Below are 17,844 nucleotides of genomic sequence, written 5' to 3' on the forward strand. Positions count from 1 at the left end.
AGGGGAAGGATATAAGGAAAGGGTGTAAGAGGGTGAATGTGGTGGAATATTATGTACTCATGTATGAAAATGGAAAAATGAGACCTGTTGAAACTATTTCAGGAATGGGGGAGGGGAGATTAAAGGAGGGGGTGAATTCAACTATGATACGTTGTAAGAACTTTTGTAAATGTCACAATGTACCCCTAGTACGATAATAAAAAAAAGAAAAAATAATTTTTTGTAAAAAAAAAAGCATTAAGGGAGATGGTGCAAAGGGCTTAGCACTGAACTTGATGCATGGTCCATGCTTACGGGCTGCTATTCTAGCAGCAAAACCACAGTTACCTAAAACACTGGTCTACAAAATAGCATTTTACGGAACTATGAGTTTTGCAAGCCTGTGATTAATGGAGTACAATGAACCCAAAGTCTAAGTCAAAAAGAAACCAGCCTGTGAGAAATTTCTAAATTCATTCTTCAAAAATGGATGGTAGTCCTAATCCACCTTTTCCAGTAACCCCTAAAGCTTCTAGTACTTTGTCCTAACCTAGCATTGAACATAGTTTCCTTTCTATCTAAAATGCTCTTCTTTGTGTAGCTAAATGCTACTCACTCTGTTTAGACTTTTAAGCATCGCTGATTTGGGTACACGCCTTTATTAAGCAATCTGAGCAGCCCACATTTCTTCTTTATAATACTCAATCATCATTTAATTCAAGTCATTGTACACACCACTGTTTTCTCAGTATTAATTCATAAAGATGTGTACACGTGGAACTAAGCACCTTATAATGTCACCTCTGTGCCCCTATACAGCAGGCGATCGATAAATACATGTTAACTAGATCAATGACTGAATTTTAAAAAAAGCAAAGGAAAGGACATCATGGGCAATATTAAACTGTTCAGGGGACTAAATTGAGAATTCTCCCAGCCTGAATTAACAACTGTCACTACACCCACAATGGGCTTCCCAGGTTCGGTGAAGCTCCATTTCCCTGGCTGACTCCCCCCTCCCCACCTCCACCCCCACCCCCACCCACCCCAATTCTGGCAGCAGGCACTCCATTCTCTTGGGGGTTAAAATTAGCACCAGTGAGCTCCCCATGAAGTGGACCCAGGTGGTTCTTGCTAACAGATGTTAAGGTTAGAAGGAAGGGTAGTGGCCAGATGAGAAAACAGAGCCCCAGCTTCCGGAGGTACTAGGACTTCCTGTCTTCAGGCCCTGCTGGTTCCTGCCACCTGCCCCTCCCCCATGCATCAGCTTCAACACAGTTGCTGCTCTGTCATTTGAACTCAAATCCTATCTGGGAAATTGATGGGCAAGCCCGCCCTTGACAACACTTGACAACACGGTGTCAGCTTTGCTCAGTGTCCAGCTGGCTCTGTATATATTACCATCATAATGCCTGGGCAGACCCTGGCCAAGGCTGTCTCTTGACTCTGCTTTCTGACTGACATGTAGGCACTACTTGTTTAAAACTAAAAACAGAGTTAACACCTTGGGAGAGGTTTTGATTTTTAAAATCCTTTCAGGATATTAAATCGATTCTAACCATAAACTGAGCCTATGAGGTTTTCTTTTTAAAAATACTATTTGACTCTTTAAAAATGAAAGAAAGAAGTATTTCTATTTCCATGGATCCTACACCATTTCCTGGTGACTTGAAAGAATTATTACTTCCCTCAAGCCTTAAAGCCATGTCTAGTAGCATTTACCAAACTCTAGTCTCAAATTTACACCACCCTCCCACTACTGCTTAGACTATTATTTACTTAATTTCATGTAGTTGTGATTTTTGATTCGATCAACTAACTTTTTCTTTATATTTAGTCTTGTCCTCAGCAGCAATCACTGTGAGCTCACGATCCTGGAGTTACTTGGAGTTGTGGGTTTTTTTAGTCATGTGTTAAGATATGGCTATTAAAATATTATAATCTTCAAATATTATCTCACATACTGTATGGGAAACACAGGTCCAAAAGGTCACAGCTAGCCCTCAAGTGACTACACACTGCGTCCTCAGCAAGAGGGGATTCTAGAATATAATTTGTGAGAGCTGCTAGGATCTCAGTGACTGAGCACCACACCCTGTGGCCTCTCCAGGGCGCTAGAACCAACTGTTGACCTCCTGCAGAGAGGCCCTAGGTGGAGAGAAGTGGCCTTGGGACTTTTCTGTGGAGTGACTGTCACCTTGGCATTTTGGTAGCTGCTCTTCAAAACTGTGTGTGTAGCTCAGGAATAGGAGAAGTTCTCAGAAAACAAATGATCAGAGCTGAAGGGCTTTATCAAGCCTCCTTTGGACCAGTGACAAAACAGAGGACCAGAGGAATCAAGTTCATACTTCATGCAGCAGGGCAGTGGTAGAACTGTGTTTTGATGTATTTTCAGAAGTGAAAAATGTCCAGACAAGTTCCAAACCCAACTCCTGGTCACTGCCACTATTATAATCTAATCATAAGAAGGGTTTAGGAACCATCCACTGAAGCTTTTTTCTTTTCTTTTCTTTTTTTTTTTTTTTTTTATGGCAGTACTGGGGTTCAAACTCATGACTGTGCACTTGCTAGGTAGGCACGCTACCATTTAAGCCACATCTGCAGCCCTTTTTCCTCTGGTTTTGGTAAAGATAGAGTCTTGCTTTTTTCCTAGGCTAGCCCAGACTGAATCCTGTTCTATGCTTCCCACAGTAGCTGGGGTGACAGGCATGCACCCACACACCCAGCTTTTTTTTTCCTTTGAGATGGGGTCTTGCAAGCTTTGTTTTTTTTTTTTTGCAAAAGCTGGCCTGAAATGGAAATGCTCCTGTTCTCAGCCTCCCAAGTAGCTAGGATTACAGGCTCACTGAAGCCTTTTTTTGCATATTACAATCACTTGAAATTCTCAGGTGAGGGAAGCTCCTATGAGAAGGAGGTTCAGAGGAGAACTGTCCACTATGCACAGAAACACGGTGCGATTCTGACGGGTGTGTAAGCAAATACAAGACAAAAAGAAGACTTCAAGGAAGTTCTGTCATTTCTGTGCAAAACAGAACCAACACTTCCCCAACACACCAAACCATGCTGATTAAAAATAAGTGTGTGTGGCTCACTTATTTATCAGACCCAGCAAAAGACCCGAAACTGGAAAGTTACCACAGAATTTGTCAAGAAATTTTTGTAAGAACACAGCCCATCGCCCATCAGTTGCCACATTGTTTCTGGCATAAGCTTTAGGAGCCATAAACTGTAGTTCTTCTGATTTCCACCTCCCTAAAAGCTGGGAGTACAGGCCTAAGCTATCACGCCCAACCCTCTCAGTTTTCTCATGGCCTCCTCTTCCTCCAGAGTGTCCAAAAGGGTCAACAAATGATTGCTAGGGAGATGAGTTAGAATCCTCACAAAGGATTAAAGTATTATTAGCCTCCTTGTTATTTTGCTGGCCCCACAGAAAATATATCAGCCATCAAACAAAATCAGCATTAAAAAAAATTGTCTAGCAGAATGTGTTCCAGTTATGGAAAAAAAAGTTATGAAGGAAAATGAGCTGTAGGGTAACACACACAATGTGCCCCATTTTTTAAAAATTATATGCTCTGGGCTAACTTTTGGAAAGTCTGTTTAAAATACCCATACAATTGCCTTACTTGTATTGAGAAAAAAATAAGGACAGTGAAGTCAGAGATGGAAATAAGGTTCAATGTAGGGGAAGGGGGGACAGGGAAGAGCCAGGGGGATATCGGGGGAGAAATAGCCCAAACATTGTATGCACATATGAATAAACAAAAAAAAAAAAGGTTCAATGTACGCAAACAGTGGGTGAGGGTACTGACTCCAGAGCTATGCGACTCTGGACTGGTTACTTTCCTTCCCCCTAGCCTCAGTTTCCCCATCTTTACCATGTGATCTATGTATCTGATATAGATGGGCTCAGTGACTGGCCACAGTCATGATTCTTAGCAGTGCTGGTTTAAGAGCTATGTGGTTAGGAAGACGAAGGGTCAAATCCCAGGTCTGATTCTAGCTAGTTGTGTAGCTTTGGACAAGTTACTGACCCTCTCTATGTCAGTTTTTCTCATCTGTAAAATGTGAATACTCATTGTTGTGTCTCATCGGATTTAGAGAGATATAAATAAAATAATTACCATCATGTGGGTACCCTCCATTAATGTTCAAAAATGGTAACAGTCATAGTGATAAAAAAAAATAAGATAACAAACTACTACTACTGGCCATCAAAAGGAGCAGCAAAATTGAAGCACTGGCTCCCCGGTGTTGCCAATGCTGTCAGTGGCATCACAGTCAAATGAAGAGAGCACAGGTCACCTGGCTACCAGTGGCTCATGAAGAACCTGATCTTCCTGAAGCTGAGTTCTCGCTGCTTCTTAGCAATGCTATGAACCCCCAGTCCCTAGGGTTGGGATTTGTGATATCATCTGCTTTCTGACTTACTCAGGGGATTCACTGATCAACTTCCTTGTTCTTATCTTGGCTCCTCGCTATATCCTTTTGGAATTTTAAGGGAAGACAAAAGCACTTTCCCAACTACTCAAAGGAAAAGGCCCCACCTGATATTCAAGAACCTTAGGCCACACCGCTCTGTTTTATAATATGTATGGATATTTTTTAACCCCAAGGTTCTTGTTTTTGCACCTGTCTTCCTTATTCAAATAGGAAAATCAGATGGTAAGTTGTAATATGTCACTCTGAGTTCACAAAAGATGGTGCCCATATTGTTTGACTGGCAGCTCCTTCACCAGCCTGCTCTCACCTAAGTGTGCCTGGCTGGAGCTCTACATCCAAGCCCATCACACCCAGGGCCACGGAGTATGTGGGGAGCCATTGCTAACACGTGCTTTTGTCAAGGACCAGAGTGACCACACTCTCTCTTCTATGGTCCCAGGGATCTATTTGGAGGCAGTTCCAGCCAACCTGGACTGTAAAGGCACCCTGGGTGAACCCCAATCCTCCTCCTACTCCGTGCTACTCAGGGACCAGCAATCTTAAACTCAGACTTCTTGGTAAACTCAGACTTCTTGGCCAGTATCTCATAGGCATGAGCAAACACAGCATGGCTTGTGACAGAAACTAGCTTTGTTTGAGTGTGAGCAGGTTACACGCCCTCTTAGTAGCCAGCCCTCCATTCTAAGGACCTTAAAAAGGTGAGAGTCTCCAGGTGTTCACAAAGACTTCAATAAGTAAATTCTTCCTATCCTACTTATGAGAAGGTCAATCAGTAAAACAAAACTGTCTTCAAAAAGAACACTCAAAATGTTGGAGCTTCTGTATCAAACACACACTACTGATAGATCAAGCAGTAACACAGGCAGTTCCACGGCATAACCAACAACTTGGTGAGCTCCTGGAGCCTGGAAGAGGACAAAGTCATAAGCAATTCAGTGCCACCTTGCCCCAGGCTGTTACCTAATTGACATCAAAGCCCTGTTGGGCCCCCACTCCCACTCACGATCGCTCCCAGGCCACAGCCTGACCAGTCCCCATGTTCCTGTGGGTTGTGGGGCTTTGGCCCTCACAGTCACAACAGCCTCCTGCCACTCCCACATGCCTGGAAGTGACATGAACCATTTGGTTCTCCTCTGGTTCACTGAACCCACCTAAAAAAACAGCCTTTGCACACGTTGTCCCCTCAGCCTGAAAAGTCTTTTGTCCCCTTTGCCTGATGAAAATCTTCATCTGTCAGGGTTGGACATCGTAAATTCTGTGCAGATGGGGACTGTGTCTGCCCTACGCTGCTGTACCCAGCTGAGTGTCTGGTGTGTAGTGAATGCTCTGAATGAATGAAGGATTTGACGTCCACCTTATTCCTTGGCCAGAGAGTCAAACAAGGTGTTTCTTTGGAGAAAGTTCTATTTCTTCGAAGGCCCCTTCTGCAGGATGGTAAGGTGCCAGTGGCTTCAATTCAGAGTACCATTGAACAGGCATGCTAAGGGAAATCTAGAGAAAATCCAACCCACATCCCCTGGAACACATACAAAACCAAGGCCCAGAGAAGCAAAGTAGCTCACCTAGAGTCACACAGCTAATTAATGGCAAAGTCAGAATTAGAATCTGCTCTTCAGCCAGTCTGATTATCCATCTAATCACCTCTCGGAGCCTATGACACAGGAAAAGAAAGGGCCTCTCCTTTCTTTGGGAAACTCCGTGTGATTCACTCAATTTGGAGAAATCTCCTAACCTCAAACCATCTTTTCCCACATTGTTCATAAAACAGCAAACTTAAGCACAGCTGGGCAGAGGAGAGTCAATGGGGCTGGACACCCAAGAGTAGCCAACAGGAGCAAAAACTGCTCTGGTGTGCAGCAAAAGGATTGAGCAGGATCACATGATAACAATTAAGAATAAACACCATATTGTCAAGGACAGCTAGAACCAAAGGGTCAGAGCTTAATGGCAGCAGTGAGAACCTGACTCCATTTCTCTAAAGCTGGAATTTCAACCAGGGGACAGGCCCAGTGAGTCTATCCCCAGCTCTTTTTCCTCCAAAATATTTTTAGTTTGACCCAAGTCCACTTTTGTTTGGATTTGTCTTATTTTGGGATCCTGACACATTTATATTTCATGTCACAATCTTTATAATTACTTTGGAGGGAAATTTAATTCCTATCTGATGCCCAGAAAAGCTAAATTTCAATCATTTTCCACTCTTAAAAGGTGGGTGTGTTTAGAAATACTTCTATTTTTGAGCCAAGAAACTGAGTAAGACCTCAGGTAAAACTCATAAACATTAAAACGTTCTTATTCTAAAAAAACTCTTGATTCATAGTTCCATTGAATTTTTTTCCAAAGAATTATGAGGGTTGTACAAATTAATAAGAATTTAAAAAAAAGAAGAAGAAGAAGAACAGATGTAAAGAATACCAGACTGGGGCCTTGAGGCCTGGAAAGAACCATAATGATGGTAACTCAGACCTGCCCAGCTCTCCCAGTCATCCTAGAGGATGAAAGTCCTCCAACAGCCCCCAAAGGGGAGAAGGAATGGAAGGAGAAAAGCGCATGCACCCCAAAACCAAACAATATGTATATATATATATATATATATATATATATATCCCCTAAAAAAAATGAGCATTTAAACTGCTTGTCAGCCTGCTTCCTGACAAAGCCACTGGTGTATTCACAGACATTTGCATAAATGCTGCGGTGAGTTCGCCACCGTTGCTAGCTAGCGCTAATGGTACATAAAGTAATTTAGTCACTTCTCCCGGCATTCTGTGTCAGAATGATGAGCGCCCGCACTTTGCCTTGCTGCATATTAGATCATTAGATAATAAAGTGTTAGCTCATGCAAGCTGACGGGGTCTCTGCACTCCAGCATCGTCAGGGCACTGCATTTGCCCCGAGAGGTGGGAAGGGGTGGGGGGAGAGAAAGAGAGAAACTGATGCCACAATTGGCCCTAAATTCAAGTAAACACAACCTGAAACTCAAGAGGAACAACAATGACAATAGCAGGCCATGGTCGCCATGAATTTGCCTGAGTGACTAGAGCTGAGGCCATCACACGCTCGTGCTATACATTGACAAGAGTAGCCACATTCCAGCTCCTGTGGTTTCCAACCCCATGCATTTTCAAAACCTGGAACTCCGCAAGCAGGTACATTTTGAGGCTGCTTTGCTCCACAACTGTTCGTCTTCCATAAAGCTTTTGCTGAAAGTAGAAACCCCACACAACGTTCCCATAAATACCCAGCCAAAGAATATCCCAGTATTTACGAGTGAAGAAAAAAAAATGGAGGGGCTATAGTGCGCCCACTTCCCCCTCTTTGGGTCATGCAAGATTGTATGACATAAATTTGCCTTGTCAGCCCTCATCTTTGACGTCCAGAGACATTCATGTGAGCACAGGAGCTGTGTGCCATAGGTCATACAGGAGGACTGTGCCTGAATGTAAGCCATGATTTCTTTTCTACTTATATGCAGAAAGATGAGCCACAAAAGAAACTTTCCTCCAACTGTCTGACAAGCAGGATATAAATAGAGATGTGCAGAGTTGCTCACAATAATTCAGGCTACTTGTAAATGAGGTGGTAAAAGGCCCAGAGTGGAGGAAAAGGCACATTCCCATACTTCTCAAGAGATGGAGACACTTGCAGATTCCATACAATAGCTGTTTGAGGTGAGAGTGGAGAGACAGAGGGGCGACTGAAATAGGAATTTTCAATGGTAAGATAAAGTGTTATCCCCAAAGCAACAGGAATTAGTGTCTAAGTCCACTCTCGCACATTACCAATGCAAGAGTTCAACAGTCACCCTTTGCAGAGTACAGATTTATGCATCAGCGTGAAGTGCCCAAGTGAGTGGGTGGTTATGTGTGGTTGGTTGATTGGCTCTACAGAAAAGCAGACTCCGATGTTACTGTACTGTCCTTCCGAAGGACTTGAACATGAGAGAATTGAGTAAGGCTCTAGTGAGTGTGAAGACCTCAACTCCAGGTTGGAGAACATCGGACACAGCCAGGTCCCCAAAGATGTCTAGCCATTGACACACAGTCAAAAGTCACCATTTTCTTGAGTGATATTTAAGAAAAACATGGTCATTTGTGGGCTGGTAAATTACACAGAGGAAGAAAGTATTGTCTAAGTTTTTGAAAAATACTATATCCCAACTGAAATATTAAGCCATAGTCCTAGTTCAAGGAATACTACAGCAGGTAGAAAACTTAGAGCTGCTTTGAGCCAGGATCTCAAATTGTTAGCCTGTGGCTGCATTCTTCCTAAGTGCCTTTTCTCCCCCTCTCCTGCCTTCAGTGTTTAAAATTTTTATAATTGGTTATCAACAATTAGAAATTGCAGAGTTTCAATTTCTGCCAAAGTGCAACACCTGGCTTCACTGGGCAACACTGGCTGTGACTGGGGGCAGCAAAGCATGTACTTTGCCTTTGTCTTCAGAGTCCCCACCCAGCATACTTCCTTGTCCCCACTACCTGCCCACACCCACAGCACACATTTGCTGTTTTCTTAAACCCTTAGAGATCATCACCTTCATTTCATCAAGAAGGAATCCAAGGATTCCAAAAGCTAAGGTGGCTGACTGCTCCAAGGTCACACAGAGACCAGAGTGAGACTAAGAATTGAATTTAAGGTTCCTGGTACCTATTTTGAGGTTTCGTCCTGCACATTACACTCTGACCTCCACCCCTTTGGGGCTTCATTTCTAGCTGGTTGTTTGTTTGTGTTATTTGTTTGCTTTGGGCTTTTCCCTTAGAGGGATAATTGGCTTGGTGGTGTTAGAAGCTCCTTTAATGGCTTCCTAAGAGCAAAAGTGGGAGCTTGGCGTGCCTTGTATTTGAAGTATCTTTTGAAACTGTGAACTGCACAGATTTTAAACTGAAGGTCAAGTCTACCCCCAATCAGGGCAATGCCCATTGCAACCAACCAGTTACAGTCAAAAACGTAACTTCAGTTCTTAATCCAGGGCCCTGTAAATTGTGTATACTGATTATTCACCTAGTTTTTCTTCTTCCTCTCACCTAAGCACCTTTAGCCATACAATGCCTTAAGTGACTCCAAGGGTATTAAAAAGGCAACATTACTGTAAAGCGAGAATCAGAATAATTTTAAATACAGATCTAGAACTGGGAATGTAATCATGAGCAGGTGTTTCAAATGGCCTCCTGCAAAAGGTAATATCCATTCATCTCAGCACTAATGAAACCATAAAGAAGCAGCTTTTGAAAGATGGTGGTTTACTTTAAGAAGACTGTAAAACTGGATGCAGTGAAGAATCCCTTCTAAGAGTCTTACATCTGGCTAATTAATAAAATGTACTGTTTGTGCATTCCTCAAGCACGGGGTGGGGGGGAGGAGAACAGGCGGAATGATGACAGTGGTGTGTTTATTAAATTGGTATTCTGGCAGGGAAGGGAGTTTTCTACCTGATGAATTATAGCATGGACAGCTTGTGGTCCATGGAAAAAAATCAGGCAATCGAGTGCCAATTTGTATGGTAGTGGTTCTCAAAAGAATCCTGCTGACCTAGCAAACTGGTAAGGGGAGCAGGTTAAGAGTTTAATGTGAGGAGATTAAAGAAAGTGTTAGAAGGGTGATTGGTATCCAGTAGAGTCTCAAGTCACCAATTCTTGAATGGATGGCAAAATGGGATCGTCACACACATGCAACATAGAAATACTTAGACCTGCACCCAATCCAACCTGTGCTACCTCAGAGGGGTATTCACTTTCCTTGAAACAATTTTTATCTGGCTTCCTCCAGTCCTCTTCTAGGCACCACTGGCATGCCATAATTCTCAAGACAACTGTGGTTTCTCCCCATCAAAGTCCACCTACAGAAAGCAGGCTCTATCACACGGCAAAGAGAACACCACTGTGCACAGGCTCAAGAGATCCATCTGATCTGAGTGTTGCATTCAGGACGCGCCTCTGACCTACACTTTGGACCCGATTTCCAAATGAAATGAACGGGTAGTCACACGGATACACCAGCGGGTCTGCATGGTCTTTATTTTCCCTATGGATTGCTCTTTCTTTGTGTTGAGGTCAAGTAGAAGCTTAGGATAAAGCAGTGGGCCAAGTCTCTCACTCCTCTCAACCTGAAGGAAGGAGATGTTAGCTATTTCAGGGCATAGAGTCCCACAAAAATAAATGGTGGACCTCCAAGACATGTCCCTGTCTTTAAATACTCAACATCATATTCTGAACAGCCTAAACCCCAGAGGATCATGGTGTTCAAAAGGACATTCAAATTTTGAAACAGAGTAGAAAATGGAGTGGAGTGGTAGGAAAAAACCAAGTAAATTCACAGTTAAAAGTAACAATGCCAACCAATGAAAATGATTTGCCTACCATGTTCCAGATAAGAGGGCGTACCTTCCGAGGGGTCAAGCCTTCGAGCCCTCCGCCCGTGCTTGGAATTATTGTGGACAAACATGTTATCAGAGACTGCCAAGACATGGCCATCCACGTTGACAGTTGTAGACACCACGACCTGGAGACATGAGCGAAAAATGAATGAGCATTTTAATATAAAAGCATGGTGGGTAATAAAGTCAAGTTAAATAAATAACAGCTGGGAGCTGAAGAAAATTACATAGCTATTTCACATAATAACTGGTGCTTATGCTGTACAAGTCTAACAAGAGGAGCTATTGATGAGAGGGTCTTTGGCATGGAACGCGTTTGATACAGTTTGAAGCAAAATTGCACAGTTTATAGTTATACAGCAGAAGGTACACTGTTAACCATAATTTTAACAAGAGGGCCTTTATTAGCATATTTTTTTACACAAGGGTGGTTGTGTTTCACCTAAATTACCCTTCAGTTTAGACACTGTAGGAGATATCACAGTCAATCATGCAAATAAAAGTCTTTTGAATCTTTAAAATATTTCCTCCCTACTGTGTCAGGGTTAAGAAGAGAGAGAAATGAAAAGAGGGAGGTTGCAGTGAGAACTGGGACACATTTTCCTCTCCTGGGTGTCTTCTTAAGGGTTTTTTAAATTCTTTTTCCTTCTCAAATTAGTTTGGTTAATCAGACCAAAACCTTCTCAATGCTATCACCATTATATCCCCTCTCAAAAAAAAAAATTACTGCTAATTAAGAGTCTTTTCAAAGAAAAAAAAATATGTGTATGTATGTGGGACTAGCCAGGACACAACTCAGACACCCAGACTATCTTTTAAGTCACTCTGGGCCAAATTTGCCAGAAGGACCCAGGCAAAGGTGTGCCGCAGAGAACTTTGGCTAAAACAATGTGAAGGAATGACCTATACTTCTCCTTATATAAATGGGGAAGGAAATTAAATCTGAAACCCACAGAGAGATGTTTATTCATGCGACCTCTTACAACCAAATATAATAATTGTCTGTAATTGCAGCTTCGGTCCCACCTCATGCTTTGACATGAGAAACAGCAATCAGCCAGCTCTCGCTTAATCCACCTATTATGTTGACTAATTAACTTTGCCCACAGTTTATTTCTTCCTCCATTATCAGCCCCTGTCAGCCGCAAGCCCCCTGCAGCATAGGAGAAATCTCGGGCTCTTTGATTGATCACCGATAGATTGACATGCAGATTAATTTAATTAGAATCACCTCACTTGAGAAATGAAAGACAATGGCAAGAGGGCTAATAAACCTGCTCTCATAATGAGAAGAGCCTCTGAGCAGGGGCTGAGGATTTCTGATTTATTTTGCTCAATTCCCCTGTTGCTCTGAAAGACTTTTGCTTTAATTGTTCTTGGTTTTGAGAGGTATTAGCCTCGGAAGAGGTGAGTGGCTTTACAAGGGTTGGCACGTGCTGTGGAAGACTTTTCTCTGAGTTGGCTAAAGGAAGCACTGACTTCCAGAGTCTTGGACAACACAGAGGCTTCAGCACCTGAGGGGCACAAAGGCAACACTCAGTCTTGGCTCAGGCCTGTGAATGGTGAACCCTGCCTGGCAAAGTGTTCCCTCCTGGGACACCGCCCCCCAAACCCACCAAACTTGCCATACTTCAAAATCCCACTGTCAGTCTCTTTCTTCTGAGTGCATTCTGGTAAATAAGGTGAGCTCCCTTTTCTTGAGCCTCAGACATGACAGTGAATGATACACTATGGCCCCATGGCTCAAGAGAGCAACATGAGGTTGATTTGACTCTCTGTTTTATTAAAATGCATAGTTAAGAACCCAAGAGTCCAACCCAGGGCTTAAGGTAGTCTCCTAAGTCAATATGGAACAGCAAATTCCTTCTAGAACAGTCATTTCTGGGAGGACATGGAGGCTGACACAGTGCAACGTGGCTCTTTTCTTTATTCTGATTGGCTGACCTGGTCTGCCACAATCTAAAGCTCGCACATCTGCTTTATCAATTGTGGGTTAATTTAAAAGAAAGCAGAAAAGCCATTCTTTGAAAAACCATTGTGCACAGCAGAAAAGTCACCAGCACTTGGCACAACAGAAACTCACTTTTTAGTTAGGAACATGGCTTCATAGGACACTGGCAATTACATAACAGAGCTGGGTCTTTCAAAGAAATTTTGATTTACTACAAGACCACAATTGAGTGGTCACTGAAGTCGTTAGTTAAAGAAACTATAAAAGGAATCCCAAACGGTATGTTTCCAGTGTCAGGAAATAGAAAGTGGTTATTCTAGACGTCTGTCTTAAGAGGAAAAAAAAAAAAAGAAAAGTAATGTCAATTCGTCATGCACCTGTAAGACACGAGTGCTACAAATTTCAGGCTTAAAATATTCGGTATCACTTAGACACTGTCATCTAATTTCTAACATCAAACAAAAATGTCAAAGAACAGTTAAGGGGGGAAAAAACTATACCACATACATTTTTCTTTTCTTGGCAAGGAAAGGACCACCAGGGCCATAGGTGTGACAGAATCATTTAACAGAAAAGCCAATCAAAATTGGTGAAAAGGTAAGGCAGGCAATCCTTGTGTCATTCACTAGAGAAAATGACTAGTATGTCTCTCAAAATGGGTAGCATAAGCTCCCTACCCCAAAGTAATTTCTCCCATCCCAAATTGGAAATGATCAGGATAGAATTAAACAAAATATCTGCCAAAAATAGTCCAGAAAGCAACTTGTTGATTAAAAAAAAAAATCTGTGAAATGCAAAAGGGATACTGAAGCACCCTTAAAAATAATCCCAAGGTAGAAGAAGAAAAGGGCATTACAGTTCAACAGAAGATTAATAAGCAGCTGACACACCCACAGGCAGGACTGCCAAATCTTCAACCTTCCCAAATTTTGTCAATAAAACACGGCCTGAATTTGGGACAGATAAACATAGATAATGATTTTACCTTTGGATTGAGCCACCCTTTCCCTCTTTATAACACTGTGGACTCTGCTGTACTCAGAGAGAAAGAGGATTTGAACAGAGGAATAGTGTACCTATATCTATAGTGTCTGAAAAGAGACCTTTTACTGTCGAGAACTGCAGCCAAAGGTGCAACTACTTCAACTTACAGTAAGCCAAATTCAAAATGCCATTCCTCAATAGCAATGGCCACATTTCAAGTGCTCAGTTGTCACAGGTAGCTAGTGGCTACTGACTAGACAGAGCAAACCGAATATTTCCATCAGTGCAGGATGTTCTATAGGACAGTATTTCTCCAGAAGGGTTCGGAAATAATCTGTGCGGATTTATTTTCAAGTTGTAACTACCGAGATAGATCCTAGGTAGGCACACAGGTTGTATACATAATGTATATAATGTAAAAATGTAAAAATACATAATGTATATTTTTATCATTATGTTTTTAGAATCAAATTTCTACTGGGGTTGCTTGGCTTTTAAAAATAATAGTCCACGGGCATGTTGATAACACTCAGTATGTTCCATGGAACCTTCTCGCTGGGACCCACCCTCCAGGTGAGAACCTTTGGTGAAAGGAGGTAAGAGTGAAAGAGCTACCTGTGGATTTTGGAGATGTTTTGCTGGTGTTTTCAATTTCGTGACTCATTCTCGGTGGTTCAGAATCTGTTCTGTTATAGTCTTTCCTGGATCTAGATATCCCAAAAGGTTATTATTTTTATTACCTACCCTCTTCTATTTAAGAATTGAAAGGATGAGACACAAAATATGTCCTCTCCAAGTCTCAGGGGCCTTGATTCTCAGTTGAGAATTATAAAGTATCTTGACTCAAAAAGTCACCGTGAGGCTAGATTAATCAAAGTGGCTAGTCTGGTTCCTGGTTCCTGGTTCATATTAAATGCTCAGTAATCCATAGCAGTGATGTGTTCACCTGAAATCTGAAGCATTGACTCCAGAAGTCCATAAAGTGGAGCCACCCTGACCATTATTTGTAAATACAAGGAGCGTTTCTCCTATGCCATTGCTCCATAAAATCTCTGGATTTTATGTCCTCACAACCTAATATTGCACAGTTTAGACTTATGGATCTCAGCTCTCACTGGTTTATGTCTATTTTCTAGAACATATCTCCATCTAGTTTGTCACACTCTAGGCTTGAAACTAAATGAAACCTTACTGCTTCGAAAACAGCCTATAAATCAGACATCTTATCATTTTCATTCTGTTTTCCCAACAGCAACCAGAAGTGAGAGTGAGGGTTTCCGGGGAATTTTCCACTGGTTGGTTCTCCCTCGCCATCATTTCTACAGCTGTCCCTCTTCTTTTCACGCCATGCTGGGGACCTGTGCATCGTAACTAAATGATCTAAGTAAGATCCATGAAGCATAACCTCTGGGTCCTGAGTACATTTTCAAACAGACACAGCTGCTCAATCCAGCCATGAGTGGAAAAATCACCTAACAAAAGCAGCAGCTCATGTGGAAGACGGAGTTGTGACAAAAGCAACACCAAGACTTGAAGTGTGGCTCCTGGCATTTTCCTATCTGATATGGAAGCAGAGGAAAGATTAGACCAGAAAGGCATTTTCGATGCTTCACTTTACAATATATTTTGGCAGTAAGTGCTTCCCTCCAAAAATTAACCACTTCAGTGAGCTCATTTTGAATAGTTATAAAATTATAAATCTTGGTTTTCAGTGTTGACCCACAGTAACTCATTAAAGAGAAAACTAATGGTAACATTGGTCTATTCCACGGTTTCCTTACCTCTGGGTTAAGCATGTCTTAATTTTTGCATTAATCCAGGGCCCCTAATAATGAGACTTTGAAAGCATTAATCTGAACCACAGGAACTAAACGTTCCATGGAACAGTACTCAGCAATAAAAAGGAAAGAACTCTTGACACGCCCACATTAATCTCCAAAGAATTATGTAGAGTGAAAAAGCAAATTTTACGAGGTTACATACTGAGTATTATGGACTGAATGGTTCACCCCCCCATAAAAAAATCATACCTTGAATCTCAAGTCTGAGTACCTCTGAATGTGACTATATTTTGAGACAATGTTTTGATTACATTAAAGTAAGACCAATGGGATGATCCTGAATCTCAGGATCTCATGGGTGTCCACATAAGAAAAGGAAATTTTGACACAGGGAGAGGTAAGAGTGGGTACTAGAATAGGTCAAGGGAAAGCATCACTTTGGTGATGGAAATGCCCACTGTGGTGACTATGGTGGTAGCTCTACAAATCTACACCTGCAATAGAAGTTTATAGAACTAAAAAAACCTACCCACACAAATGAACATAAGCACATTAAGGGAAATTTGAATAAGATGGGTGGATTGTCTCCATGTCCAAGATCCTGAGTTGTAATTTGTTCTATAATTTTGCAAGAATTCACTTCCTACTGAAGGTTAAAGCACACATGGGTTCTTTCTGTATCACTTCTTACAATTGCATGTGAAGCTGCAATTACATCAATAAAAATTTCAGCTAAATATAAGACTTCAGCAACCAAGATGTCCTTCAAAGGGTGAATGGATAAACAAACTGGTAATCCATACAATAGCGTATCATTTAGTGATAAAAAGAAATGAGCTGTCAAGCCACAAAAAGGCATGGAGAATCTTAAATGCATATTAGCAAGTGGAAAGAAAGCCGAGTTGAAGAGACTGACTATACAGTGCACGATTCCAGCAAAATGACATTCTGCAAAAGGCAACACTATGACGACAATAAAAAGTGCAGTGTTTGCAGGGAGTCTGGGAGGAGAAAGGGATGAATAGAGGAAGACAGAGGATTTTATGGTAATGATGCCTGTATAACAATACCGAGTTTGTCCAAACTGGTGGGATGTACAACATAGAGTGAACCCTCGTGTACATTACGGGTTTTGTTGATATTAATGCATCAATGTCCTCATGTGAATTGTAGCAGAGGTATCACACTAATACATTATGTGCATTATAAGAAGAAATGAGGGGGAGATAGGATGGGTACATATGAGAACCCCCTTGTACTGACTTTTTTGTAAACCTAAAACTGCTCTCTACAAAATAAAGTCTATATTTATCTAAGCCACTGATTAAGCATCTACCCTCAGCCTCACACAGTCTACACTCTACACTCTCCCTGTCTGCTAAGCCACTGGTTTACAGGTTTGTCACATGGTAGAGTCACAAGCCACTCAAGACATCAACTAATCTAGTGACTTCCAACAAAGTGATTTCAAAAGTAGTAAAGGCAGACAGTGTTGCAGATAGGGAATCCTAAATATATCCCAAAATAAAACTGCACACTAAAACAGTCACTTTCCTGTGTCTGGGGCCATATCAACTCCATCTGGAAACCTATCATCTTGTGCACACAGGCAGCTCTGAACTGGCAGTTTTACATGGCTTTGAATAATTGTAAAGGAAAGAGTGTGATTCTTACTCCATAAATGCAATCGGAATGAAAAAATATGTCATCACGTGAGGTTCACAGGAAAAAATGATAAAAAGAGACCTCAATAGTTACTACTCTGCAAATCTGTGTGACACCTCCTGTTACAGCTTGGGAAACAAAGGCCTGGGAGATTTAAAACATCCTCTGAGCCACAGGACAAATTAAGAGCAGAGACAAGCATGGAGGAAACCCTGGGCCTCTCACTGAGCACACAGTCCTGGCTTCAGTCTGCAGAGTAGATTCTCCTGGTCTCTTCCAGAGGGTGGCATCTATGTGACTGACTACAGTTTAAATATTATTTATATAAAAGTGGTCTGTCTAAAGCTGTTAGGTCTTCATTAACTTTGTCCTTTAAAAGATCCTTGGCTGATATGGAATATGATAGTCTCAGAAATGTGCCTGATTGCTAGTTTCTAGCTGGCTGAAAAATCTAAATAACTCATTAAAAATTATGGAGGACGCGTGAACCTACAGGATGTAACGGAGTGGAACTGCTGGAGGAATGAGTGGCAGAGGAATTAAATCCACATTTAAGGCTCTAGGCAAAACTATCTCTTCTCTTCACAGGAAGGTAAGAGCAGACACTTGCTACCTGTATTCAATGAAATTTAGACCTTTGGAAACTAGACTTAGCTTCTATCTCTTGA

The 17,844-nt window shown here is 41.8% G+C and overlaps 1 protein-coding gene across 8 annotated transcripts in view; it reads right to left on the bottom strand.

The window, feature by feature from the left end:
- Positions 1-17,844, bottom strand: part of Ebf1 (EBF transcription factor 1) — a 392,676-nt gene that overhangs the window by 118,452 nt on the left and 256,380 nt on the right. For 5 of the 8 annotated variants that reach the window (XM_074057659.1, XM_074057658.1, XM_074057662.1 and 2 more), the window contains exon 8: positions 10,779-10,920. In XM_074057659.1, the coding sequence (XP_073913760.1) occupies positions 10,779-10,920 (142 nt within the window). The remainder of the gene's footprint in view (positions 1-10,778; positions 10,921-17,844) is intronic. The other 3 variants (XM_074057661.1, XM_074057660.1, XM_074057665.1) reach the window with 1 other exon arrangement.

The sequence above is a fragment of the Castor canadensis genome, chromosome 16 (assembly GCF_047511655.1).
Source record: "Castor canadensis chromosome 16, mCasCan1.hap1v2, whole genome shotgun sequence".
NCBI classification, from domain to species: domain Eukaryota; kingdom Metazoa; phylum Chordata; class Mammalia; order Rodentia; family Castoridae; genus Castor; species Castor canadensis.